Source organism: Protopterus annectens, chromosome 17.part0 (genome assembly GCF_019279795.1).
Source record: "Protopterus annectens isolate FY-2018-M chromosome 17.part0, PAN1.0, whole genome shotgun sequence".
NCBI lineage: Eukaryota > Metazoa > Chordata > Ceratodontiformes > Protopteridae > Protopterus > Protopterus annectens.
Window position 1 is genome coordinate 577,591,071 of NC_056751.1, and position 18,969 is coordinate 577,610,039.

The following is an 18,969-nucleotide window of genomic DNA, read 5'->3' on the forward strand; positions in this document are numbered from 1 at the left end:
ATTAATTATTTATTATCCCAGCAACAGAGTATAATGAAGAACAGTTATGTGTTTTATTTGTTTTACTTGTATAGATTCAGTATTTGTATTAATAGCATTGTAGCAATTTATTTGTATGTTGTGTCACTTTAAATATTTGAGTTTTTTTGGCACGAAAAAAGTTATTTAAGTGCCGATATCAATTTGTGTTATGAGTTCTGAGGAAGCCCTGATATTGTGGGTAAAAGCGCTAAACTTTTGTATCTACATTCGTCTTGGTTTGTCATTTTTTTTATAATAAAACTTCAGCATTCCAATTTACATTGGTAAATTAGAGTTTGTTCTTGTCTATTGCTTTGGCACTTATAGGTGCTCTCACAGGCATTTATTACGAAGTTACGCTATACAAAGATTTTTCTATTATTTAAGAAAAGTAAGTATTTTTTTTCTTAAATAATGTCATTGTATAATAGCAATAACCGACTCCATGGTTGTGGTATATTGAAATTTACCCATGGTTGGATTTATTTAATCACTCGAGCTTCGCCCTCATGATTAAACCACACCAGCCATGGGTAAATCTTCAATATACCACACCACGTTGTCAGTTATTGCTTAAATAACCTATACATTAATTTTGGTAGTGAGGCATTTTAGAGGCAGCCTTTCATGATGTCATGGCAGGAAATTGTAGAGTTAGAGAAATTTCCAGTAGGCTGTCTTTATCAATAAAATAAAATGGAAAGATAAACATTCTTGCATCTAAAGCAGTATAACATAGTAGTGTATATGTTAAGGTTATAACCAACTTCAAGAGTTTGTTATTTACAGAAAATGAGCAATACACTTTACGTATGGCAATGACTTTTGGCTCTAGATGATTGTTACTGTTAATGTGATACCCCAACCTCATCTGCAACAAATAAGGAAAAAGGGATTGTGGATGGATGGAGAGATAGATGGATTCTATGGTGAACATATAACTGTAATGAATATGTGCAATAACATATGGGATGTTTCCTCATCAATATCCAGTAGATAATGATGTGTCCACTGTTATTTCAATATAATGTGCTGTCCCTTTCTATCGTGTTTTACAGGCATGCTATTACTTTGTATCAGTCTAAACTGGACAGCAATATACATGACCATATGATGCCTATAGTGCATCGCACTTCTACTATTTTATTTGTTCTGTGATCTAATCCAGTTCATAGATCTAAAGCAATGTTCCCATGATGCATCATGCTACTTAACTTCAAAGATTAGTGTGCCATTTGCTAGCTGACATATTATGTAATAATGGTGTCTGTGTTTGCTGAGGAAGAAGAAGCAGAGGAAGGTATGTTGACTGCACCTTGCTTGCACTTTTAGCACTTATCTTTGCTTGCATATCAACAAACATTAGAACATTCGAAAGTAGATAATGTTTGAGTAGTTCTGGCATCTAGCGTCTTGATGTTTTTCCTTGTGGTTATCAAGATATCCATGCCTCCTGGAATTTGGGCCATCTCTTCATTGCCAATGCGCATGCTCTACAAACACCAATAGTTTATAGGACTAATGCTCTGTTGATTGCATTTGCATGATTGTATCATTTCACTGTACAATTTTTCAGTTATATTGACTTTTTCTAAATAGTAGCTAAGAAAATTGTAGTTAAGGAGAGAAAACAAATACTGCTAAGCTAATTCTTATTCCTCAGTAGCAGGAACGCTAACTGCTCGCTGGAGATAACTGAATACATAGTCACTGGGACTGGCAGCTGTAGACAGGAAGATGGCTGTGGTTGCCTTTTTTTTTTTTTTAATGTTTTTCCGTTTTGGTACAATATCACCTACTCAGCTTGTGTTCATATTCTTTAATATTATGCATTGTAGCTACTGGCACTGTGGCATGGAGGAATAAAGCCCTAACTATGACTGAGATGACCCAAATTCAATTAGCAGCTCGGGCACTGGAAGATGGGAGTGAGTATGGCAGCTCTGACCCCCTGCTTGAGTGATATTTGGAGGGAGTACTGGATGCTAAACCCATGGACAAGAGTCTACCATGCAAAATGAACAGTATCAGAACCACTAGATCCAAGGATTTAAATTTTGCTAGTGACTTCAACAGAACATGTTGATGAGACAAAGGATCCCCATGCTCTGGAACAGGCCATCCATGGGAAGCAAAACTCATCCCTAGCCCTATTTAAGCTTAGCCTTGACCAATGGATGGGAAATCGGGAATTCACCCTGGATCTGGCTCCCATGTCACTGATAAACAGAGGCAGACAGTAATGTCTCAACTAATGTAAGCCCCCCCCCCCCCCCCACACACACACACACACACACACACACACACACACACACACAGACACACCCACAACCACATACATAACCTCGACAAACTCCCTAACTAATATACCTCCTTCTAATAAAAGCCCATGATACATAGGGACACAAGTGGGTTAGGTTGCACATCTAAGCTTATAAAGGCCCTGGTGGTCGTTAGCCTAGTATATAACTATGAACCTAAAAAACACTATATAGAGCAAAATTCAGTGGAAAAGGGTATTGACACTAAGGCAAAATCATGCTGCGCACTTTTATTTTACTAAGCTGGTTGCTCAGTATGATTAAGCCACAAATTAAGAGAAAGTTGCTAGTTAATATCTCCGTTTAGCTAACAATTAATTCATGGTCTTAAATAGATGTTTTGTAGCTAGATCTCAATTGCTTTGTTTCTTACAGTTTGTACTAGTTGTCACTTTATATCCTAGTTTCATAGTTTCACAGTTTAGTACTAGGCTATCTGCCCTGGGGCATTTGTAAGCCTAGCCATAGTGATGTGGCTTTCACCACCCCATGAAATGGTACAAAAATGTACAGAATAGATTTAGAATACTGTGCTTCTGTCTAGTAGTGGCACAGTGAAGGTCCCCTTATATAATAGAATTAGTTTACTGTGCCCCTGTCTAGTAGTGACACAGAGGTGACCCCTGGGGTAAACTTACGATCTCCCATCCACTCATCAAGATTTCTCTTGAAGAGAGTTAGTGAGGGGCTCTGCCTAACATAAACTGGGATTCTGTTCCAGAGCATGGGAAGCCTCTGGGTTATGAATCTATCCCTCCAGCATGTCCTATTCATACTTGTGCCGAGGTTTAAGTCTTTAGCTCTCGTGGTTCTGATGGATTTGGATTTTTTGAGGTGGAGCATGTCCATCAGTTCCTGACTGGACATGGCCTTGTACGTCAGGCACAGATCACCTCTGAGCAGGCGGTATGCTACTCAATAGAGCTGGAGTTTCTTTAGTCTGGCAGAATAAGACATATGTTGGAGACCCTTGATCCTCTTGGTGAGGTACTTCTGTGGTCTCTCCAGCTGTTGCAAATACCGGGTGAGGTACATACCAAATGGGGCATTGTACTCAATCATGGGTCTGATGAGGGAGGAGTATAGGGGTACAATGACATCCTTGGATCTGGATGTGAATCCCTTCATGATAAGGTGTGCAAGGTAGAATGTCTTTCTAACCACTTTGGCAACGTGGGTGTCAAATGAGAGGTCACTGTCGACTTGGGTCCCTAGGTCTCTGATTACTTTTTCCATACTCAGTGGGTTGCTGTCTATGTGATAATTTGTGGGTACTTTGTTTTTCCCAAAGGGGATGACTATACATTTTTTGGCATTTAGTTTAAGGCCATGACTCCGGCACCAGTTGTCCGTTTCTGTGAGGCCTTTTTGTAGGATGTATGTGTCCGCTGGTGTATCGACTATGGTGCCTAGTTTGCAGTCATCTGCGAACTTTGTCAGCCACAACCCTCCCATGTTTGCTTTAACATCTGAGAAATAAATGCCGAACAAGAGGGGTCCCAGGACAGATCCCTGTGGGACACCACTTGTGACTGGCTTTGAGTCTCACATTGCTCCAGCAATTTTAACTTTATGGGTTCTGTCCTTTAGCCAGTTTGCAACCCATCTAGTGACATAAGGGTTTACATTTAAGCTGTTGAGCTTATCTATGATGCCTGAGTGGGGTATTGTGTTGAAGGCCTTAGCCAAGTCCAGGTAGGCTGTATGGACTGCTTTGCCCTCATCAATGGCTCTAGTGACTGTTTCGAAAAAGTCAACCAGGTTCAAAAGGCAGGATCTGCCCTTTACAAAGCCGAACTGGGTGGGATCAAGTGTCTGTAAGTCCCAATGTCTCTGTTTATGAGTTCCATAATGATTCTTTCCATAGCTTTGCAGACCAGGCTGGTTAAGCTTATGGTGTGGTAGTTCCCAGGGTCTGTAGAGGTACCCCCTTTGTGGAGTGGGACCACTGTTGCTGTATGCCAGTGTTCAGGTACCTATCCTGTAGTAAGGCTAAGGTTAAATAGCATTTTTATGTGCGGGTTTAGCTCCTCTTGGAGTTCACGTAGTACGCAACCCGGGATACCATCAGGTCCCATTGATGCAGTGTTTTTAGCTTGAGGGCGGCTCTCATCTGGACATCTGAGATGACAGGGAGATTACATTCATCTGGGATAAGTATTTCTTCTTTTGGAGGTGAGGGAGGGGAGAAATTTGCACTGAACCTGTCAGCCAGAATGTTGGCAATATCTGTGGGTTCAGTGTATTTTTTGTTGTTGTGAACTAACTCTGAGCATGTCTGAGGGTTTTTGCCCAGGTTTCTAACATAGCTGAAGAAGGCTTTGTGGTTATCTTTAGTGTCCTTAGCAATTTTTCTCTCAAAGTTGGCCTTGGATGTTTTTATGAGAGAACGTAGTTTTCTGCTAGTGTTGATCAGAGATGGGATTTTGCTCTGTTGTGCAGTATGTCTTTCATTCACTTAGTGTTGCCTGCCAGCCAGGCTTTATCTTGCATGGATATAAAGTCTGGATCAAGCATTCTTGTGCACAATAATGAATTCATGGTTTGATGTGTGTGTCCTACCTATTTATTTTGCAGGCTTGAAATACTTGCTAATAGAAAAATTACATGCAGAGATTTTTTTATTTCTCTTTACTTAGTTATGTGTTTATGTGTTTTTAATATTTAAATGTTTTCTACACAGAATAAGGAAACATGCTTTTTAAAAAGTCTCTAATTCTATGCAGTCATCTGCAGTTCTGTTTTTATTTTTACCATTTTTAATAAACTTAAGTTTTGTTTTCAAATATTTTTTTATTTATTTTATAAACTCAACAATTTGGTAGTTAGTGCAGAGGATAAAGGCTTCCTGGCTGTTAACATGATACATGCTGTAGTCAAGGGTAGAGGATTTGATTCCTTCTGACTGCATTTGTTTACTGTGTGACTCTGAGAAAGTCACTAAAACAAACTGTGTTTCCAGGTTGTCCATGAAAGGGGACAATTAGGTCAAATGGGCTACATAGGAGACAAATTAATAAAACAAATGCTATAGTTTTAAGAGAGAGAGCAGCTGGGATTCCAGGATTTGCAAGCAGAAACAAGAGCAATGTGGAAGAAAGATAAACAGAGAATTCCAATAATAGCAGTAGGACCAATGGGTCTCAGAAAAAAAAAAATACAATAATATTTAGATATGCTACCAATAAATGTAACTCTGTATGAATTGCACATGGAGTCAGTTCTGGGTATATTACAGGTGCTGCGAAGAACACTTTTGGTTAACATTAAAGACAGAAGCAATGCTAATTGCATAATCTTTAATCATACCCTGACTTAGGAATGAGTTCCACACCCATCGTGGAATTAGAAACCTAAATGACTTGGAGAAATTAAACACAGAGAACAGCTGGGATGTGAGTCATGTTAGACAAGGTGGGTCTTCAGTAATTGCTGAAGTTATAGTGTCTCCTCTATAACTACTGCCCTCCTTTGCAAATCTAGCATGAAATCAGAAGTATCTGAAGAAAGGTAAGGGCACCAAGATGCTGGAGTTTTAATTATTTGACTTTGAGCTTCCTGTACTGTTCCAACTAGTACATGCTTTTCATAAACGCCAATCCTTGGTGGATGTGCACTCATATACTGACTGGCAATGAAATCTAGCAAGGCTATCATTGCTAAATGTGACGGTTTTGTTTTTCAATTTATATGCTATTTCATCAACAACTTTGTTTACACTACACTCAGTTATAAATCTTTGTCTTATAGTTCTTTATTGTTTTCCTGCACCAATGTGCCACCAATATATTTTCACTGTGTTTTGCTGATTTCTGGCTGAAAATGATGACCATGCAATTGGCAATGAATCTGAAGTTTCAGGAAAAGCACTCTGAAAACAAGAAGTTCTGGCTTTAACATTTTAGGCTGTGTTGCATTGCATGTGGCCTTGGGGATAAGCCAGAAAGAATTTAGTGAGACACATATCTTCATAATACAAGCAGGGAAGGCATTGAGGTGTGTAACACATTTATTTTAAACAGGAGGGAGAGAAAAGGCACATTTCCACTCAACAAATTCCAGGTGTACTGTCATCCAAAGAAGAACCTATCATATGTGAGGCATGTATTTTGATTGGAAATCAATTAAATGTGATAAGGTTAGGTAGAATCAGTGCACTATTATGTCTGATTGTGCTTTTAAAGCAATGGGCTAAAAAGGCACAAAAAGAGAGCTATATGCAGGACATCAAGTAAAGCCAGAAAGGACAAAATCTATTAATATGAATATAAAAATAATAAGAAAATGCAAGAATCTCATTCAATTTATAACACTTAAAGAAGCAAATTCTCCTAATATAGTGAGTCATTAGCTTGTAAGAAGCTACAAATAGTACAATTAATTTAAAGTCTGAATGCAAAGACATAATGTGTTCATGTACACATTGCATACATTCAGAGCCAGTTGAATAGTCACAGAGGCATCTCAAATTCTGCTTAGAGCCATGACAAAGATATATTTTATGAATATGCTGACTTATTTATAAGAAGTTTACCAGAGAATATCATACACAAATAAATCTTAAAGCTGTGCCAATGAATTTGTTTGAGGAAATCAACAGTAACTTTGTAGTGTAGAGCTGACCACAAGCTGAACTAAATGAAAAGTTTAGATGTCATTAAGAATCAATTAGAGTCAAACAATTGGTTTACATTATGGCTGTTAAAATCAAGACAAGATTTACAAGTTTATTGATATCAAGACCTAAATAAGGTGACTAAAAGAAAACATTAACCATTATTTACAGTGTAAAAGAAGCAGTCTCAGACTATCAAATGGTAAGTTCCTTTCCATGCAACATATAAATTAGGGATTCTGTCAGATAAAACTACACAAAGAAAGCTCCATATTCTGTATGTGTAATATGCCCTTAGAAAGTACACATTTCTTAGACTTCCATATGATATTTCATCAGTGAAAGAGGTATTCCAAAGTCAGTGCCCAGGTAACCAAATGCTTGGAATGTTTGCAGATATAACTGATGATCTATCAATGCAAATCTCTGACTAGAAGAACATTATTGGAGACTGATACAGATAGATGCCTGAAACACATGGGCACATTCTTGTATCAGAGGGACTTAGTTATGGTACAGAAAAAGTCAGAGACGCATGCAAATGCCAACACTGGAAGGCAGGCAAACATAATAAAGGTTTCTTGGAAAAATGTATCTTCACTCATTCATGCCAAAAACATTACTTACACTGTGATGCTAATCATGCATGTGGTGCTAGTTGTGTGAGCTGTCTTGTCTTAATCAAGCTGATAGTGCTTTAAAAACACACCCTAAAAAGCACTTTTGATTTGCTGTAACTTAATTACAATATTAATTTTTAGTATTCAGTACCATCATTAAGTATATTAAATGTGAGAAACTGAATTCAGCTGAAAAATAAATGCAAAAAGCTGCTTTTCTTGTTCAGCTGAAAATATCTTATTTTCTTTGTGACTCACAACTCTATACCATTGTAATCTAGCCTATTGGCAGTCAAGAATCACACACAAATTATCTGGTTACTGGTAGCTGTTAATGAGTTAATATGGCTAAAGTAACTCTGCTAGGAACAGAGTTATGAACAAGAGAAGAATTCTGAACAGCTCAATAAACTAGTTACAGAAGCACCAATATTAAATTCAGTGATGTGAATAAAACAGCTGTGCTGGAAGAAAATGCCAATCAGAAAGTTATATGAACTGTGATCACAAAGGAAAACAGGCCACTCATCTATGAGTCAGGTGCATTTGAAGATACAAAAAAGAGATATGCTTGGTCCGGAAAGGAACAGTTAGGAATCATGCATGGATTTTTAAAAATTACATGAATATGTCTATGCTAAATAAGTTCAGTAGAGGCAAACCATAAACATCTGCAAAAGATATTAAGTACGTTTATTGTACAAGTCAAGGCTAAGACTGCAGATAATGTTACATAATTTATAAGTATGATCTAAAACTGAAATATAGACCAAATGGGAAAGCACATATAGCAGATATAATAAGTACAGCATATTTACTAGAGAAGCATAGGCAATTGTTAAAAGGAAAAAGAAACAGCCACTGGGGAATACTGCAGTTATCAGTGCCAGAGGAAAAGGAATTCCAGGGATGTAGTGACAATGACTTAGAAATGCAATTAATGAAAAAAAAATTAATGTGAATTTGTAATGAATTTGATATTATCTGTAATGGAAAAACAATCAGTCATATATTCTTTCAAAGAAGAAATAAAGTGCATCCACAATTTAATGCCCAAAACATTTGTATAGCTATTTTGTTAGATCTTCATTTTGGATTTTGGTATTCATTTTTTTTTCAGTTGCTTAACTGCAGATTGTTCTCAGCCATTGCAATGTGTACTGGATAAGGAGATATGAAGCTTGTACTAAGTAATGAGCAGTGTGCAATGGATGAGAAGTGGTTTGTTCTAACATAATGAGCATGGTGAATTGAGTGACAACAGACTGCTATCACCACTGTAGTGTTAAGAAGATGAGGAGCTTGTGACCAACCCCAACCAGTATGGAGTGTATACTAGCTGAGGAGCAGCCTGTTATCTGCTAGTGTGTATTGATTGATGAGCAGGCTGTTCTTAACTAATGCTCAGTGTGCACTGAGTGATGAGCAGGCTGTTCTTAACTAATGCTCAGTGTGCACTAAGTGATGAGCAGGCTGTTCTTAACTAATGCTCAGTGTGCACTGAGTGATGAGCAGGCTGTTCTTAACTAATGCTCAGTGTGCACTGAGTGATGAGCAGGCTGTCCTTAACTAATGCTCAGTGTGCACTGAGTGATGAGAAGGCTGTTCTTAACTAATGCTCAGTGTGCACTGAGTGATGAGCAGGCTATTCTTAACTAATGCTCAGTGTGCACTGAGTGATGAGAAGGCTGTTCTTAACTAATGCTCAGTGTGCACTGAATGATGAGCAGGCTGTTCTTAACTAATGCTCAGTGTGCACTGAGTGATGAGCAGGCTGTTCTTAACTAATGCTCAGTGTGCACTGAGTGATGAGCAGGCTGTCCTTAACTAATGCTCAGTGTGCACTGAGTGATGAGAAGGCTGTTCTTAACTAATGCTCAGTGTGCACTGAGTGATGAGCAGGCTGTTCTTAACTAATGCTCAGTGTGCACTGAGTGATGAGCAGGCTGTTCTTAACTAATGCTCAGTGTGCACTGAGTGATTTGCAACATGTTAGGATTCAATGAGCAGAGCTGCATGAGACTGCAGCCGCTTGACAGTCATGCAGAGTGTGTAATAAATGATAATCAAGCTCTTCTTACTGTGCGCTGAAGAAAACGTCTGTTCTCACATACTGTGAAGTGCATACTGGATGAGTACTGCAGGTTGTTCTCAACTAGTGTATAATATGCAGTGTAGATGATGAGCAGCTAGTCCTTTTTTACAGCTTGTTCTCATCTGTTGCACTTTGTACACTAGTTGTGTGCTGCAGATCATTTTCAGCCATTGCATAGTGTATATTGACTAAGGAGCCACTTGTTCTCAGCCCTTTAAACTATGTGTACTGAGTGAGAAAAAATTATGTTCACAAGTTAACTAAAGCCAAGTGATACAGAAAGAAACATCTGAGCTGGGTTGACACCGATACACAGTGTACTGTCACTCACCAGTCTATAAAGAGAAATTATGTATCATTTGTTATTCCCTTACCAGTGCTTCAGCTACTGCACTTTTGTAACATCTGAGAAAAATAACATTGCAAGTATGTGCAAAATAAACATAACCGTATTATGTCCAGTGCCATGTTAGCAATGTCACAACTGACATCTGCTACACCTTTTTAATTCTGTAAGTTTAAATTAAGGATACTGACTTGCCAGGTCCCTCAGTATCAGCTTCCACTAGTCTTTGAAATTAAAGGCATTCTGGTACTCAGTTCACCGGTCTGAATTTTCATTTACATCCTTACAGTATGGCAAGTCACAAGGGCATCTGTATACTGTTTATTTAAAAAAAAATCTGTTTACTGTGCATTTTCATTCCAATGATAAATAATAATGTAATGATAAAATGGTACTGAACCTCCAGTACATATTCCTGTCATATTGACTGTGTCTAGAGCCTAGACTAGTTTTTGGCTATTCTGATGACTGAGAAAGCATTCACTATATGCAGAAATGCATACAACCTAATTATAGTGTCAACTAACCAGGCACATACACCAACTGGAGGAGCCCCAGAGGTTTCTCACTAAAAAATACAAAGTGTAAGATGCATATTTTGGGTGGGCCAACTAAATGCCCTATCCTTTAACTCTCATATCGTTTATTGAGAGGTGAGCAGGCTGTTCTTAACTAATGCTCAGTGTGCACTGAGTGATGAGCAGGCTGTTCTTAACTAATGCTCAGTGTGCACTGAGTGATTTGCAACATGTTAGGATTCAATGAGAAGAGCTGCATGAGACTGCAGCCGCTTGACAGTCATGCAGAGTGTGTAATAAATGATAATCAAGCTCTTCTTACTGTGCACTGAAGAAAACGTCTGTTCTCACATACTGTGAAGTGCATACTGGATGAGTACTGCAGGTTGTTCTCAACTAGTGTATAATATGCAGTGTAGATGATGAGCAGCTAGTCCTTTTTTACAGCTTGTTCTCATCTGTTGCACTTTGTACACTAGTTGTGTGCTGCAGATCATTTTCAGCCATTGCATAGTGTATATTGACTAAGGAGCCACTTGTTCTCAGCCCTTTAAACTATGTGTACTGAGTGAGAAAAAAATATGTTCACAAGTTAACTAAAGCCAAGTGATACAGAAAGAAACATCTGAGCTGGGTTGACACCGATACACAGTGTACTGTCACTCACCAGTCTATAAAGAGAAATTATGTATCATTTGTTATTCCCTTACCAGTGCTTCAGCTACTGCACTTTTGTAACATCTGAGAAAAATAACATTGCAAGTATGTGCAAAATAAACATAACCGTATTATGTCCAGTGCCATGTTAGCAATGTCACAACTGACATCTGCTACACCTTTTTAATTCTGTAAGTTTAAATTAAGGATACTGACTTGCCAGGTCCCTCAGTATCAGCTTCCACTAGTCTTTGAAATTAAAGGCATTCTGGTACTCAGTTCACTGGTCTGAATTTTCATTTACATCCTTACAGTATGGCAAGTTACAAGGGCATCTGTATACTGTTTATTTAAAAAAAAATCTGTTTACTGTGCATTTTCATTCCAATGATAAATAATAATGTAATGATAAAATGGTACTGAACCTCCAGTACATATTCCTGTCATATTGACTGTGTCTAGAGCCTAGACTAGTTTTTGGCTATTCTGATGACTGAGAAAGCATTCACTATATGCAGAAATGCATACAACCTAATTATAGTGTCAACTAACCAGGCACATACACCAACTGGAGGAGCCCCAGAGGTTTCTCACTAAAAAATACAAAGTGTAAGATGCATATTTTGGGTGGGCCAACTAAATGCCCTATCCTTTAACTCTCATATCGTTTATTGAGAGGTGACTTATGCCTGATCTAGAAAGCATTCTCTGATCCAGCCCTGATGAAAATGTTACAAATTCACAAGAAAAATTATACAAGGGTTATGCATTCCATGGACCTGAACTTTATTTGTGACTCTAACAGAACTTGTTGGAGAGATAGATTCATATCCCAAAGGCCACTATGGACTAAACTACCCATCTTCATAAAACAAAGGCCATCCCTCACTCTCTTCAAAAAGAAATAGGATAAGTGGATGGGGAAGCATAAATTCACTCCCAGGGTACTGTCCATATCCCTTATGAATACGGGCTGTCTGTAAAATACCTCAGTGTTCCAACAACCAAAGACCCACCACCCTGATACTACCCCATCCCATATCTGGGGGATTAAGATATAATATTGTTATATCCTGGGTATTATTACCTAGGCTTGTAAAGGTTCTTGTGCCATCAGCGTAGTAATCACCTATAAACATATGCACCTATGAAGTAAAGTAAACATTTGTTAAATAACATCTGCATGCACTGCACTTACTTGTTTATTTATTTATTTATTTATTTATTTTGTTTCATTAACTGTGTAAGTAAACTGGCTTGAGGTTTTCAGTCACAATTCATTTAGGCAACTGGCCAGAGGACCCTTTTCAGTCAGAAATTGTTTAGGCAACTAATAAAACAGCTACATTCCCTTTGTTTTTGGATGGGTTCCTGACACCGGATAAACTACTTGGTCTTAAAACACAAAATCAGTAAAAACAGACTGAGGAAAAAAATCCACTACTGTAATCAGCATTTGACGTTTTGCTGTATTTATTAAAAAAAAACACTGTTGTCTGCCTTCAACATGCAAATTACCAGAAGATAAACTGGTATAATGAAAAAGGGGGTATCTAGTTCCTCCACCCTCATGCTCAGTTCAGAATACCACAGGATGTCCCATCCACTCGCTAATTAAAATAAATCTGTCTTTATTGTTTCCTTTTACATATTAATTCTACAGTGAAAAAACAGCAGGCCACCATCACTTTTTCACTGATCAACTTTTCTAGTAAAGACTCAGTACCCAAACTACCCATCCTTAACTGTCCGAGAGCAGCAGTATGTTAGTCATTTAATAAGTGAAGACACGGCTTAACTCTTTCGGCTCTTGTGCAGATGATCTAATGCCTGTAATACATTTATGAAATTCTGTTGTTTGATTTATGGCATTATCAATGTCAAATCCCTTCTCTAAAGTGATGTCATAATGTGCCTTCAGGACATAGTTTTACAATTGATCCAGTATAGATCATGATATGGGAACCTAAGATGTGTATGCTGAAAATGCAGACATAGACTCTTAACAAATGCCAGAGCTATGAGCCTACATTTAATCACATGAGAATGATCTTCACTACCTCTACCAATAAGACAACCATGTCTTCAGAAATATTTTAAATGTGACAGCTGCCCCTTTACAAATATTAGCTAAATTGTTTTACAGACACAATTCTTTAGGCACAATAACCTTTCCAAGGGTTTACCATCACATCACTGAAATGCATTCATGCAAGTGACACTTGTTCAAAGGATAGTTTCAAAGTTTTGTAATGTCATGTTTTGTTTTGCCATAACTACATTGTCGAAACGCTTTTCCTGTACTACATCACCGACAGCAAATGGGTTTTCCACACTCAACTCCCAGAAATGTCGAATGTTGAAAACCAATTTTACCATGTTCAACATTGGGGAGGAAAAGTGTTCAGTGTTGTGACCATTCTCATGGATGCATTTCAGTCATGTGACGTTAAACCCTTTCCATGACCTCTTATACAGTCTCACAACTTTTGTTCAAGACATTTCCTTCTTTTTTGGCTTTTCCTGGTTAGAGATCACCACAGCAGATTACCTTGTCCACTCATTATTTGCAGTGGAGTTTTACTGTGCAAGGCTGCCAGCCCAGTGCCCAACCTTCCACAGAAGGCACACACATGCACGCACTCACGCCTATGGCCAATTTAGAGTGTCCAATTGACCAACGGCATGTCTTTGGAAGGAAACCAGAGCACTCAGAGGAAAATCACGCGACCACAGGGAGGACATGCAGACTCCGCACAGAAGGCATCCCAGCCGAGGATCAAACCGGAGAACCTATTGCTGTGAGGTGGTAATGCTAACTGCTGCACCACTGCAGCCACCCAACTTTTGTTCAAGACATAATTTACCCATATCAAGAAAACACTATATTTTTGCACCAGTGTTTAAAACTGATAAACTATTGCTAACAGTCTCCTATCTTTGGCAATTTTCAATATTTCATTACTCATCTTACAACTTAGATAGCTGACCAAAAACTCCTTCTCCTAATAATGTTTTTACCAATGTTGCTGGAAGCTGCACTTATTATTTGATATAAAATTATATTTAATCAGAGGTCTACTGATTTGTATTTCATTTTGTACATCCATTCTTAATTGTTTATTGTATCATTTGATCTTCATTTGTAATTAAAAACTGTTACAATCATACAATGAAGAAGCCTTTGCTGGCAATACTGGTCTGTTATTGCTGCCTTTCTGTGGAATAAACGCTGCTGCTGATTCACTGCTGGTACTGGTATACATATGTTGTTAAGCTAGAAACTGGTACACAAACATATTTATCTTTTATTCTTTTACAACTTAAGAATTTATGCGCGCGCGCACGCACACACACACACACACACACACACACACACACACACACACACACACACACACACACACCATTTAGCCACACAGTCACAACCACCTGAGACTCAAAATCAATAAACATGGCACATACACAGCAGGTGGGTAGCATCTACCCTCAATGTACTACAGCAAAATGTAACAAGTCCAGTGCAGTTAAATGAGATCCACAAAATACAACTGCTACATAAAACACATTAAAATGTAAAGAGGTATATTGTCAAGATACAACTGAGACAAACCTAAATGAAATAAAGTAACCAGAAATTGACCTTTCCCTTACAAAGCATTTTCTTACATAACAGGAAGGAACCTGACCTTCTTGAAAGAGAAGGTGCACGTGCGTTAAATGGCTTCTCTCCCCAAAAACATTGTAATAGAAAAAATATATATCAACACAAAAAAGAAATAACATTTCCAAACGAAATCCAAAAATGTTCAACAAAAAAAAAAATGCAAAAAGTATTATATCACTGAAGAAGGAAAATGGCTGAAAAGTACACAAAAAAAAGCCTACAGAGCAACACAATAAATAAACAAATAAATATATAAATACATAATGAATCATAACATACAAATAATTACATACACACAGTACATCCTACTTTCCATTTGCAAAAATATCACTGCCAGAGTCGACAACAATTTTTAAAAAGATGACTTATCTGAATCACTCATTGTTCCATCTTTCATATTTTACATCCTCCCACCATCAGTTCTGGTTTTAGCTGCCACAGAAATAGCCAAGCCCTGCTAAAATGCACAATCAAATACAGCAAGACACCTTGTACATATAAAGTATTAAAGAACACCTTGCACATATCAAGTATCATAGTTCACATTGTACATATCAAGTAACCTTCAACATATCAAGTATCATAGGACACCTTGTATATATCAAATATCATAGGGCACATTATACATATCAAGTATCATAGAACACATTGAACATATCAAGTATCATAGGACACATTGAACATATCAAGTATCATACCGCTGCCTGTATCCTCTTCCAAATGACCCTGACATCCCACTTACAAGATGGTAAAGAGTATACAGAACATCCACCTAAAACATAGTTTACCTGCACTAAATCAGTATATGTGGCTGATAAAGGGTGTTGAAGAGGGGACTATATTAGAACATTGAAGTCTTGAAACTTCTAATGTTCTAATATCGACCCCTATTCAGCGAACGCTGAAAATAGCGAAGCTGCAGAACACCAAATTTTTTCCTAGGGAAAGAATTCGGTTGGCCGTTTCTGTGGCTTTGCTATTTTCAGCACTGTGGTGGAAAATTACAAGTTGGGTTCAAGTAAGTGTGCGATTGTGTGGATGATAGGGTTAGGGTGTGGGTTAGGTAAGTTAGGGTTAGGGCGTGGGTGAGGTGAGTGCGCGATAGTGACGGACCTTAGGGTTAGGGTTTGGGTTAAGGTAAGTGGATAGATAGTAGTGTATGTATAGTTTAGTGTAAGGTTAGATGTAGGATTTTAAGTGTATGTGTGTGGATTGCTGTTTTGTTTGGTGTGCTTGTGTTGTATGTGTTTCGGAACAGCAGAATTTTTTCCCTGGGGAAAAAAAATCACTGTTCTGCATGTTCGATATTTTAAGCATTCGCTGAATAGGGGTCGATATTAGAACATTCGAAGTTTTAAAACTTCGGTGTTCTAATACAGACCCGTTGAAGATTGGGGTAAAAACATGTACCTGATACAGTGAGTGGATATTTTTATCACCACTTCACCAACTTTTATCTTCCCTTACACATATAAGCAACTATTTATAATCATTCTATCCATGCCATTAATGAAAGAAACTCTGCACCGTTTAACTAACAAAGACAAAAAAGGCTTCACACACCAACTACACAAATGCAATCCCACAAAAAATATGCCAGCATAGATCACCCCTAAAATGAAATTATGAAATTAAAGGTGAAAAATCAAAATTAAAGAATAAAAAAATAACAAAACATGGATTGTCCTACCCCATCAGAAAATGGCACTGCCAACAGAAAGAAACCATTCTAAAAACCTTCATTAAGATTAACCTAAAATTTAACTAAACTATAAAAAGTAACATTTTAAAATAATCCCTACACTACAAAAACAATACAAAATACTTACATTTCTAATTAAAAACTGATTTTTTCTGAGGGTTCTAGGGGTTGGGGAATGACATAATAGTTAAGGTGTCTACTTTATAGGTAGAAGGTATAAGGCTGACTCAGCTTGGGAAGTATGGCTAGGCTTAAAAAGGTCCCCTGCAGTCATTAGCCCAGTCGTCTATTTAAAAGTACTCCAGGGCTACGAAAAACACCTAGAAGGCAATCAATGTATAAAGTTATAAACTCACTAAACAAACTAACCATACAAGGTATTTATTTTATTATACACCAGACACCTCCTAAATTTGCACAAGCGCACACACACACACACACACACACACACACACACACACACACACACACACACACACACACACTAGAAAAAAACAGCCACTGAAAAACCTTCACAAGAACTCAAAGCTAATAAAAACTGTGCAATCACTACACCACTTATGTTCTGCTCCCTTACCTGACAGTTCAGTGAAGATACCATTAACTGTTACTACAGCAGAAGTAAAACACATTGCTATTACACATTTGTAGGCACAAAAAGTAATAAAAAATGTATAAATGAAACATAGAGAGTTAAGAAGTTATATGCATCATGGAAATCATGTGTGTGTCTTACATGGTAGGGCTTCATAATGCATGATATAATGAGCATGTACTCACTGGAGAGACCAGTTGGCATAATAGTTAAGGTAAGTTGTGAGCAGCAGCTTAGACTCTAGATGGTGCCCAACAGGGAGGAGAGCAATTCTTTAGTTCATATTTGTCTGGTTGATTGGTTTTATATCCAGCTTTTGCTCAATAAACCTATCCCAAGTAGCCCAAGCTGAGCAACTGGACACAAGCCAGCCAGACCAGAATATGAAGACTACCTGGGGAACACAGGTATGGGGTACAATGGGAATAAAGAAGAAGAGGCTATTCTGACTTCTGTCTTGATGGTATCTATCACATGATTTAGCAAGAGACACAGTCACAACATCTCACAAAATCACATACAAAAGTGGCCAATATGCAACTCAGGTAGACTTCCTCCTGGCAAGGAAAGGGCACTGGGATAGAATCAGTGACAGATCACACACAGGACCCAGGAAGTTAGAATTGGGGAGTCCACCTCTACAAAGAGGCCAGTCGCAAGCAGAGTCCCTCAGAAATTGATCCTGGGACTGCTCCTTTTTGGCATTTACTTCTCTGAAGTCAAGGTCAATGTCAATGGCCTCTGGCTGACTAGTTTTTCAGATGACTGCAAATCTGGAGCATCAACAACACAAATGTTCTCCAGGAAAGGCTGACACAGACAAATAACTGGTACCAGAGCCATGGACTAAGGTTAAATGCCAATAAATGCATAATAGTATCCTTCAGGAAGTCATCCACCCCTGGTAACTATCATATTGACAACACACCTCTAAAAGTTGACCTATTAGTCAGAGACTTGGCAAAACACATAGACAGTAATCTAGGCTTTCACCATCATGTGTCTACAGTAGCAAGGAAATCATTCTATGTTGTGCAACTTATAAACAAAGGTATGACATCTAAGTCCAAGGAGGTCATTGTTCCACTGTATACTGCATTCATCAGACTTATCATTAAGTACAATGCCCCCTTTGGTATATACATAACCAGGCATATCCAACAATTGGAACGTCCACAGAGGTTCCTAACTAAAAGAATACAAGGCGTAAGTAACATGTCATATGAAGACCACCTCAAGGCCCTATCCCTGCATTCTGTCTCCTACAGGCTATTGAGGGGAGATCTATGCTTAGCATGCAAGACATTGTCAGACCCCACCCTGATGGACCTCCTGCATATCCATAAAACAAACAGAACCAGAATTACTGGTTCTAAAGACTTAAACCTTGCCTGTGATATAAATAGGACCTGCTGGAAAGATAGGTATGTATGTCAGAGACTATCCCATCTGCATGAAGCAGAGTTCTTCACTAACCCAATTCAAGTTAACTTGGACAGTTTGATGGAAAGCAGGAAATGCATCCCTCATTTAGTCCCTGTGTCTCTAATGGACACAGGCAGCTCATAAATGTTTCATCTCCGGGCCCCTGCATGTAAGTTTGTCATCTCCCAGGCCACTACTTAACACTTACTAACTTACTTATCATGGGTACCAGAAATTGTCAAAGATTTGGGATGTATGGCTAGGCTTAAGAAGGCTCTTGCGGTTGTTAGTCTAGTACACACTTATGAATCTATGGATAGTGTATGATAGAAGAATTCCAAAGAAGATGAAAAGTAAGAAGTTCAAAACAGTCATGCAACCAGTACT

At 38.1% G+C, this 18,969-nt stretch overlaps 1 protein-coding gene across 6 annotated transcripts in view; it reads left to right on the top strand.

The window, feature by feature from the left end:
• TNNT1 (troponin T1, slow skeletal type) overlaps positions 1-18,969 on the top strand; it is a 392,580-nt gene that overhangs the window by 165,235 nt on the left and 208,376 nt on the right. For 2 of the 6 annotated variants that reach the window (XM_044059733.1, XM_044059735.1), the window contains exon 3: positions 1,300-1,321. The exons of 2 other annotated variants lie outside the window; for them this stretch is intronic. In XM_044059733.1, the coding sequence (XP_043915668.1) occupies positions 1,300-1,321 (22 nt within the window). The remainder of the gene's footprint in view (positions 1-1,299; positions 1,322-18,969) is intronic. 2 more of the 6 variants (XM_044059732.1, XM_044059734.1) reach the window with 1 other exon arrangement.